General features: G+C 30.4%; 1 protein-coding gene across 1 annotated transcript; it reads right to left on the bottom strand.

The window, feature by feature from the left end:
* Window positions 1-526: 526 nt before the first annotated feature.
* Window positions 527-4,302, bottom strand: EIF3E (eukaryotic translation initiation factor 3E). The gene is made up of 8 exons (XM_039024958.2): window positions 3,964-4,302; window positions 3,719-3,873; window positions 3,264-3,491; window positions 3,056-3,177; window positions 2,508-2,727; window positions 2,146-2,288; window positions 1,146-1,283; window positions 527-870 (listed from the first exon to the last, which is right to left on the bottom strand). The coding sequence occupies exons 1-8, from the start codon at window positions 4,169-4,171 to the stop codon at window positions 771-773; spliced, it is 1,314 nt and encodes a 437-aa protein (XP_038880886.1). The 5' UTR covers window positions 4,172-4,302; the 3' UTR covers window positions 527-770.
* Between the last annotated feature and the right edge of the window lie 6,271 nt (window positions 4,303-10,573).

Here is a 10,573-nt window from a genome sequence, read left to right as displayed (position 1 = left end):
GATATAGTTTATCACTTGTAGATCTTAGATATTGCTATACTTGCAAATACTTTGAGCTTGATTATTACATCTACAACTATCCTATTAAATTTTGATTGATTTTTCTTTTATTATTTTTTATGACACCTGTTTTCTAACTCTTATTAATTTATTTAGATTAAACACAAATGGTTTATATCTTAACGATAGGTTTATATTATTTTTATGTAAGAAACAAATACTGATAAATTTACATTCATTAAACCACTATATAAATTATATTTATAAATTATTTATATCTACTTTTCCACCGATGATTTAAAAAATTCAACCAAATGTTGCAAACTAATAAAACAACTTTTAAAATGTTATATTTATTATTAAAATTTTTCTAAGAATTCAACCATTATAGTTAAGAATGATATAAATAATTATAAATATTGATGAAATAGGCTTAATTTTCAAAAACAAAAACTAAAAATCAAAAGATTACCAAATGAAACCTTAAATGTACATCTTGAACATATCACTATTTCAGAAAAAGAAAAAAGAAAAAACAACCAAAAATTAATTCGACAATATTGGAAGGAACAAGGTTATCAATTCATAATTCTACATTTAAACAAAAAAAAAAATAACCAAAAATTATGGAGCGTTACATATCATTTCCTTAAAATCAAGGAATCAAATATGGAAATATTGCTCTCTGATTCTCTGCTGTTTGTTGTCAGATGAGTGGTTCAGAAAATATAGATATAACAAAAATAAAAAAAAGGCCAAACACCTAAAATTTATCTAGTTGCCTGAGCCTGTGCATGCTCTAGAAGCTGAGTGACTAACTTGTAAGTACGCCCAGATAATGATTTTGTGTGGTCTATCAGTTCTTCATATCTGAAAGGAAGCACAACACATTCTTCAGGAACCAAACATTTAACAAACAATTTAACAAACAGAGCTAATCGTTTCGAGAAACAGAACTTTAGGGAGTTTTAAGGTTGTGCCCAATAATACTTCTAGACAGTTTTTAAAGTTCAACAACTCCCTCCGATAGGACCAAGAAAGTTCACGGACCAAACTTAAGTATTTCACATATATAGCACCACTATTGGGAGGGTTGAGAAACGATTTTGATGATGTAAATATCGACATTAAGTAAATAAACTTACACGTTGGGCTGGTTCGGTTCCATTATAACCGTTCCTGTCTTGGAATCAATCTTCGCATCGAGCTTTGAGGTCCGAACAAGATTAACGATCCATCTCTCCGCATCCTCGTAATTTAAGTTCAACTTCTCGGCAAGGACACTGGCACAAATTACCAACAGGTCATTTGTAATAACAATATGATGAAACAAGATGACTCACAATGTCAAAATATACAATCAAGAGATAACTGAATTCCATTGGCAAACACACTCTTTCGATTGGATTAGACTGCTGGAAATTCTGAGAATTAAGCATTATGCATTAGAGAACATCATTATTTGGCATCACTAAGAGAGAAGATTCAAAATCAAATCTGTCACTGTGCTGGATTGAAGGAAATCAATCCTATACTACAAGCACAGAGTAAGCACCCTTTTTTTTCTTCCTCGTTTGCAACCCAGCCCCCTTTCAAGTGATAACAAATGGAGAAGAGGAAGTAAACACAAACAAAAAACATAGAGGAGCTTCTCATAATTAGATATATTAACATTTTCTACGGTTCTAGTCAATAAAAGTTGTATAATATAAATTTGCAATGCAAGTTGTATAATATAAATTTGCAATGCCAAGTTGTATAATATAAATTTGCAATGCCAAATGCATACTTCTTTAGCTCCTCCATAGGGGAAATAAAAAAGAATGATGATTTTAAACTCTTTCAACAGTAGAAACCATGACGATATTTAAAATGCTAAGTAGGTTAGGAGTCTTTTCTTGATTACACAACTAGTATTGCATTTGTTAATTTTCACAAACGTCTAGGGAAATGTATATAGTTATGAAAGCATGTTATTTGCTCAAAGGCAAACTCAATGCCTGTCATCAGGACTCTTTACCCTTCAAAACCTTGCATGATATACTCTTTTCTATAATACATAAGCAAACAGTTGCATCATGCACCCAATAAAAGATATAAAATGAGAAAATAATAAACTTAAAGAAAGAAAGTATAAGTATGTACTTCATATCAATGCGCTGATGTATTCTGCAGTAAGTCTCAAAGATGAAAAGGCGAGCATTTTCCAAAAACTCATCTCTCAAAGGGACAGTAGAAAGGTTGCCTTCTTCAAGCCTCTTTCCTAGGAAAGGGTCATTCAAGATAACCTACATTGAGGACAAGTAGTTCATTGTGAATTGCAAACCCAATAAAATTTAAAAATTGACTACATTTATTGTTCACTGCCAGCTAATATACATCTTAGTAACCAAACCATCCAAACAGTTGCAAACCCCCACCCCTAAAAAAATGAATAAAAAAACACCATTGAAGATGAGCATATCACTCTCTATTCCTAGTAAAGAAAAGAGAAGCAGTTAACTTACCTCTTCACACTCTCTCATCTTCTTTTGTGCCCCATCAAAATCATAATTGACATAGACACAAGTCAAAAACTCTGTGATGGGATCCTTATAGGAATTCTGTTCTTGCTGAATAACTTTGATAAAATCTTTGAACTGTGGCCTCCGTCTTTTGTTAACGATGAATGCAGTGGCCAAATAGCGTAAAAGATGCGGAGCATTGGTTTGAATGGCATTTAAATACCTGCAGAATAGAAAATACCACCTCATTAACATATGGAAAGACCTGAATTAACTCATCTCCATGCATCATACTCTATTCTTAACTCATCTAACAACGTTCTTTTCATGTTTTCCAATTACCAGGATTCAACTCATCTCCACATGCCTAGTAATATCATACTAGAACAACATAGAACATTGCTTTCTCATTAAAACAACAGGGAAACAACATGATAATGAGGACATAATTAAAATAACAGAGAATTAGCTTATTAACACATGGAAGAGAGCACGTCCCAGTGTAATATCAGTAAAACGTAGTGAAAACAGCCCAGATTTAGTAGACTTACTTATCTTGATTAAACAAGTCAATTATCTGTGTTCTTCCATTGTCGTGATTGAAAAAGATGAAGAGGCTCCAATGCATCAACCATATTCTGCTTTGCACTTGATTCATAGGTGACGAAAAGTTCTAAAATAGACATTACGAGAAAGAAAGTCAGTAGGATTACAACATATTAGTACACAAAACAGAAGAAGCTAGATAGGTCACACCACCTTAGAGTCGATAATTTCCTTCAAACGATTAAGCTCTTCAACAGCAATATCCCAGTTCTGCATTAAAACCTCAGCTGCCAATTTTCCCCATAGAGCACTCAGGCTCCTTTCACTGTTTGTGCATAAGGCTCTGTACTGATAGAGATAGTCAGCAGCACCAGAGTAGTTCCCACACTCGAACTGGAATTTGGCATATTGATACAATGCTTCTATTTGATCTGGACCAATCTGGAATTGGCATTTTGTGAAACCCAATAAGTTAAATCAATAATCACTTTCAATCTTAGATGGAAAATTAAAGAAACCCCAATTCAATTAAACATAATGAGGGTTTTATGTAAAAGGAGGACAAAGAAAAAACTGTTCAAACCATGAAATTAGAGCAGTTTATGGGAGATAAAGTCTACAACACAATTTGACAATAACAGACGTAAATCTAAGGCCATAAACTCAACCTGATAACGATCATTGAGCATTTGAAGATTGTACTGCTTATCAGCCCTCAGTTCCTGAACCGCAGCCGGATTCTGCAAAAAAGCAACAAGTGGCGCTGCAGACTCCTCCAAAGCCTTAAGCCTCGCCACCACTTCCGCCCTTCTGTCCACCATATCTGCACCAATTCCATCACGAACTCAGACTCAAAACACATCAATATCAAAAAAAACCCAACAATAAAATCAAAACCAAGAACTGCCCATGCCTTGAGGAACATCGTCAGTGTGGTAGAGTGACTTGTGGATGTCCATGGCGTAATCAACCATATTGGTCTTATTGAGAAGCTCGATTTTGGCCTTGAGGATCTGCTCATCGGGGTAAAGCTGCCTCTCTTGGAGGAACTCAAGGAGAGGGAAAACAAGATGACGGTCCAGATTCGGCGCAATTCGTGGAGTTAGATCGTAATCCGCCATTGTAGTGAAGCTTTGTGCTTGATTATTGAGGGTACAAAGAACAGAGGGGTTTGAGAAGGAAGGAGGATAAAAACCCTAATCGGCCACAGAAGAAGGCTGTCTCTGAGTTTAGGTTTTGGCCATTATTCTTTTTCTTAATATCCATTTTACCCTTACAGTTTCGGAAATACTATTTTGACCCCTATCTGGATTTAAGCGATAAATTACTTTTATAGAAGTAACAATTTAGTTTATGAACTTTTATTTGTGATTCTTTAATTAATTTAAGGATATATTTATGTAAGAGATCTCACTAAATCTTCACATCAATTTCTATAATAAGAATTAAATTTGATCAATTTTGTAAAAATTTAGTTCTTGAATTTTAGCATGTAACGATTTAGTCTATATAATTTCAAATTTGCAACGATTTATCCCTTTTATAGAAATTGATGTGAAAATTTAATAAGATTTCTTACATAAATAAATTGATAAACTAATTAAATACTCAATATTTTTATTAGTTACAAAGTCTACGTCACAAAATAATAAAAATTAACATAGTTTTTTATGAATGTTTTTTTTTTGTTAAGAACTAATTTGTTACAAATTTAAAAGTATAAGAACTAAGTCCGTGTTCGGTAACCATTTTGTTATTTGTTTTTGTTTTTTTTTTTTAAATTAAGTCTATAGACACTACTTCCACCTCCAAATTTATTTCATTTCACCTCCAAATTTCTTCCTTTGTTATTTACTTTTCACCAATGGTTTAAAAAATCAAACCAAATTTTGATAACTAAAACAAGTCGCTTTGTTTTTGTTTTTGGAATTTGTTTAAGAATTCAACCATTATATTCAAGAAAGATGTTAATCATGAAATAGACTTAGTTTTCAAAAACAAAAACCAATAACCAAATGGTTATCAAACGGGGACTAAATTATTACATACTAAAATTTAGGTACTAAGTTGGTACAAAATTGAAAGTACAGTGACCAAATATTTATAAACCAAAGTTCAGGAACTAAGTTGTTGCTTTCACGAAAATGTAGAAACCAAGAATGTTTTTTAACCTAAAAATAACAATTAAAAAAAATCATCATCTTCTTAGACAATTGAAAAATGAAAAATGTAAAAAATGTGCTAACGATTATGAGATTTATATTCTAAATCCTTCATCTCTATTGTACTAAATAAATTGAAAAATGAAAGAAATTGTATTTCATATTTTTTATATATATTGTTATTGGACAAAACGAATATAGCTCAACAATTGGCATATAATGTAGTGATAATAAGGTATGTAATTCAAATCTTCAAGTTTTTTGAAAAAGATATATGTGGTAGAAAGAAATTGCGTTCAACAATGGATGAAATGTAAGGTAATTTTACCCTTTAGAAAATTTTGAAAATATGAATTGAAAATTTTTGTTTCACTTGTCTTTTCTTTTGTTTGTTGGGAATAAATTACAAATTTAGTCATAAACTCTACGCTTTGTACATATTTAGTTTATGAAATTTCAAAAGTGTAATAAATCTCTAAACTTTCAATTTTATTCAAATAGATCTTTGAGAAATTCAAAACGTAACAACACGGTTCTCTAAGACTTAAACTAGACTGTTACTATAGACATGCATGCATACATTTCAAAATGACATTTTCCATGATTTGATAAAACCAAATAAATACTATAAAATTAATAGTTTTTTAAAAGGTAAGTAAATGAAATTCATTTAACAGAGTATCCTAAAAAATAGAAGAAAATTAAATAACTCGATAAATCATCATCCAAAACATGCAAACTGCAAAAATTGAAAATCCTCTAAGTTTAACATTTGACTAAATTTAAAATCATGAAAATGCTCGGTTAAAATTCCAAGTGCAACGGAAAAAAAATTCATACCATTTTTAGATTTTAATAATAAATTAACAGATGAAATAAAATATAGAAACCTTTAACGACTCGACTTCTACGATCTTGATTCCATTGCATCAAGTGAACATGGTTTCACCAGTATTCTCCTCGGTTTCACTAACATTCTCCTTAGGGGTTAGTGAGCTAAAAGGAGAAAGAAAAATCTCATAAGACCAAAAAGCAAAAAGAAAAAAAAAAAAACTAATTATGTGATGTAGAGAGAACTGGAGAAGAACTTAGGAAGAATATCTCTTTCCCACTCCCATATAACTCCCTACGTTGGGAGTTTGTTATAACTAATTTATTTAATTAATAAATTAAAATAATTTTAATTTATTTAATTAAATAACGATAAATTTATTTAATTTAAAAAATAAATTAGAAGACTTCTTAAGAATAAGAAAGAGAAATCTAATGTAAATACCATGGAACAAGGTTTGATCCTATTCATGGGGATTCCGTAAATATTCCATTCCAAAAATTAATAACTAAATATCTCATATTTAATTAAATGTGCATTCGAGTCATATTCTAATACATCCCTCACTCATAATCCATAGTTTTAATTTAATTAATTTAAATAATTAATTAATTCTTCAATTAATTAATCATTAAATTAAATATCACATATTTAATTTAACCTTATAATTGAGTCACATTCAATTATTTTTCTCTCATATTACCTATAGTTGTAATGTGCATCTAATGCGCATTAATTTTAACATAAAGTTGTAATATGAATCATACTAAATTTAATATTTGAACTCATTGTAATATTTAATTATCCCACTAAATCAATTTTTTAATCAAATTAAAAAAAAATTATATTATAAAATTTAATTAAAATATAAACTTTATATTATAATGTATCATCATACATTATTTTCTTTTCCTTAGTAAATTTGAACATTTCAAATTACTTTAATTACCTCAATACCCTTTATGAGCTACCAGTGGGACTTAATAGACCTACAGATCAGAAACTCCAATGATATGAGATTAATTGGCTAAACTCATTAACCAAGTTAATCAATATTTGTTAGTTGTAGGTAGACTCCACTATAGACCCACAGTTGCACTTTTCTCACTGCATATATATTTCTTGTCCACGGATATTGACTAATAGCAGCAAGTTAATAATTCACGAGTGTTCATAACACCAATTGGGTCAAATTACTATTTTACCCTAATGTTACCTCTACATCCTTAAGTACCAGTGCTCCTCTAATGAACATCATATTTGTGGTTCAACCATCAAATAAAAATCCCTCTCGAGCTAGTGAGGGAGTAAAATTATTTTGTTCAAATCCTGGAGACACTACTTAAGAGAACACTCATCTACTTACCCTAAAGTTAAGAAATGGTGAATTTCATCTCGTGAATTTATGTTTTTAGCTCCCCATTTGGTCTTGTCCCCGAAATGGTAGGCTTATTGAGTCTGTGAATTGGCTAGTCTCACCTATACAAATCCCTCATGAATAAGAGTCCATAATTCACTGAGGATTAAGACTAAGTTGCCTAGGTCATCATAGTGAAATAGAAACCTAACTAGTCAATGAAGTTACATCTATTGGTTACTTTTTCATGGTCCGGTCTTATGAAAACTCATTGCATAGGATACCCCCACTCACATGTCTCCTACACAAATGCGTTGGATCATTGCATTTGTATCGAATACAAAATGGGTCATATCCATAGTGTCACCAGGACAAGGTACCCAACCTTATCCATATACTATACACCCTTTAGATTGTATCTTGATCACTAATCCCCATATGTCTCCACATACAGTTCAAGACTCATACAAAAGTCTAGGATGTTAGTTTATTGGATTAGGGTTATTTAGGCAAGATAAATACAAGATAAGCAATACCTATTTATGTCCTAAAACTCATAGATAGTAAATGTAACTTTTGACTGTTCATTAATAAATTATTATTGATGTTTTTTCAATAAATCGTTATTGTTGATATTATGTTAATCATGCCTAAATAACTCTAATCCAATAAACTAATATCTTGGGTTGTTGTATGAGTCTTGAGCTATATGTGGAGACATACAGAGATCACTATTCAAGATACAACCTAAAGGGTCTATAGTATAGGGATAAGATTGGGTACCTTATCCTGTAACACTATGGATACGACCCACATTGTATTTGATACAAACATAATGATTAAACGTGTTCGTGTAGGAGACATGTGAGTGGGGGTATCCCATGCAATGAGTTTGCATGAGACCAAACCGCAAAATAGTAACCCCTAGCTGTAACACCGTTGACTAGTTAGGTTGATATTTCACTAGGATAACCTAGGCAACTTAGTCTCAATCCTAAGTGAGTTATGAACTTCTGTTCACGAGGGATTGTCCTTTGATTTGTATGGGTGAGAGTGGTTGACTCGCCGACTCAATAAGCCTACCATTTTGGGGACAAAACTGAGTGGATAGTTGGGAACGTAATTTCATAAGATGGAATTCACTCTTTTTCTGCTTTAGGAAAGTAGATGAATGTTCCCTTAAGTGGTGCTTCCTGGTTTTGAACATAGGACCCTGCCCTCTCATTGGCCTGAGAAGGACCTCTGTTTGTTGGTTGGACCACAAATAGGTTGTTCATTAGAAGTAACCTAGGGGTAAAATGGTAATTTAACCTAGTTGGTGTTACGAACACTCGTGAAAGACTAACTTGTTGTTATTGGTCTACATCCGTGAACACAGAAATATATCTACAATGGGAATAGTTCAACTGTGAGTCTATAGTGGAGTGTACCCACAGTTAATGAATATTGATTAACTCAATTAATGAGTTTAGCCAATTAATCTCATATCGTTGGAACTTCTGATCTGTAGGTCCATTAGGTCCCACTGGTAGCTCAAAAAAGGTATTGAAGAAATTAAAGTAATTTGAATTGTTCAAATTAACTAAGGAAAAATAATATAATGTGTGTTGATACATTATAATATAAAGTTTATAATTTAATTAAACTTTGTGATATAAATTTATTTTTGAATTTGATTTAAAAATTAATTTATGGGAGAATTATATATTTAAAGGATTTCAAATATTAAATGTAATATGAATTAATTTCATATTAAAACTATAGGCTAAAAATAATGCACATAAGATGCACATTAAAACTATAGATTATATGAGAGAAAGATAAATTGAATGTGATTCAATTATAAGGTTAAATTAAATATGTGATATTTAATTTAATCATTAATTAATTGGAGAATTAATTATTTTAATTTAATTATATTTTAATTAAACATGATTTGATTAAATTAATTAAATTGAAACTATAGATTATATGAAAGAAAGATAATTGAATGTGATTCAATTATAAGGTTAAATTAAATATGTGATATTTAATTTAATGATTAATTAATTGGAGAATTAATTATTTTAATTAAATATGATTTGATTAAATTAATTAAATTGAAACTATAGATTATATGATAGAAAGATAATTGAATGTGATTCAATTATAAGGTTAAATTAAATATATGATATTTAATTTAATGATTAATTAATTGGAGAATTAATTAATTTAATTTAATTAAATATGATTTGATTAAATTAATTGAATTGAAACTATAGGTTATGTGAGAGAGATGTATTAGAACATGATTCTAATACACATTTAATTAAATATAGGAGATATTTAATTATTATTAATTAATTTGATTAATTAATAATTTTTTAATTTATTTTTTAATAAATTAAATTTGATTTAATTTATTTATTTAAATTAAATATATTTATTATTATTTAATTAATTAAAATAAATTAATATTAGATTTATTTATTATAATTAATAAATAAAATTAAATAAAAAAGGGAGGGAAAATAGGTAACTCCCCACGTTGGGGAGTACGTTTTTTTATAGGGAGATGGAGTCTTCTCCCTGATTTTTTCCCTCTCCCTCTGACTCTTGTGTGGTTTTAACGAAAAAAAAAACCTCTCTTTGGTAGACAGTTTCTCTCTGAACTTTTCTATTTTTTTTTTCTCCCAAACCAAGAAGAGGGGATCCCACTATCCCGCCTCAAAAAAACCCAATAGAGGATACTGGTGAAGGCTTTTTGGAAGTGTTATTTATTTCCAACGAGGTTTTTCAACAAGGCATGACTTTTTTTTTTGAATGTATATGTTTAGCCTAGCTTTGTTTTCTAATGCTATCTCTCTTTGATATTAAATTAGAGTTAGATCTAATTTTTTTCGTTGCGGTGGGCTTTAATCCCTACAAAAACCCAACAAACTCCCACTTGAATTAAAACTCTAGTCAGTGGGTTAAAAATAATCCAAAACTGAAAATGTCAAATGTACAATATATATTACATGAAAAGTAAATATACAAATACAATAAACTAAGGCATTCTTATACCCATTACACATCTCCCAGTGGCCCTAAATTATACTATATACATGTATCGCGAATCTAGACTCTCTAGATGACTCTCAAACACTTTAGCCGAGAGAGCCTTTGTAAATGGATCATCGATGTTGTGCTT

This window comes from Benincasa hispida, chromosome 3 (assembly GCF_027475165.1).
Source record: "Benincasa hispida cultivar pf3 chromosome 3, pf3_genome.v1.1, whole genome shotgun sequence".
NCBI classification, from domain to species: Eukaryota; Viridiplantae; Streptophyta; class Magnoliopsida; order Cucurbitales; family Cucurbitaceae; genus Benincasa; species Benincasa hispida.
This window is presented reverse-complemented; position numbering and strand designations above follow the sequence as displayed.

Bases quoted from the DNA above. Each gene is read 5' to 3' on its own strand.
- EIF3E (XM_039024958.2), bottom strand. From the start codon at position 4,171: ATGGCGGATTACGATCTAACTCCACGAATTGCGCCGAATCTGGACCGT. The intron at 3,492-3,718 runs GTTGAGTTTATG...TGCCAATTCCAG, and splicing joins TGCTCAATGATCGTTATCAG to ATTGGTCCAGATCAAATAGA. The intron at 1,284-2,145 runs GTACATACTTAT...AATTTGTGCCAG, and splicing joins CATCAGCGCATTGATATGAA to TGTCCTTGCCGAGAAGTTGA.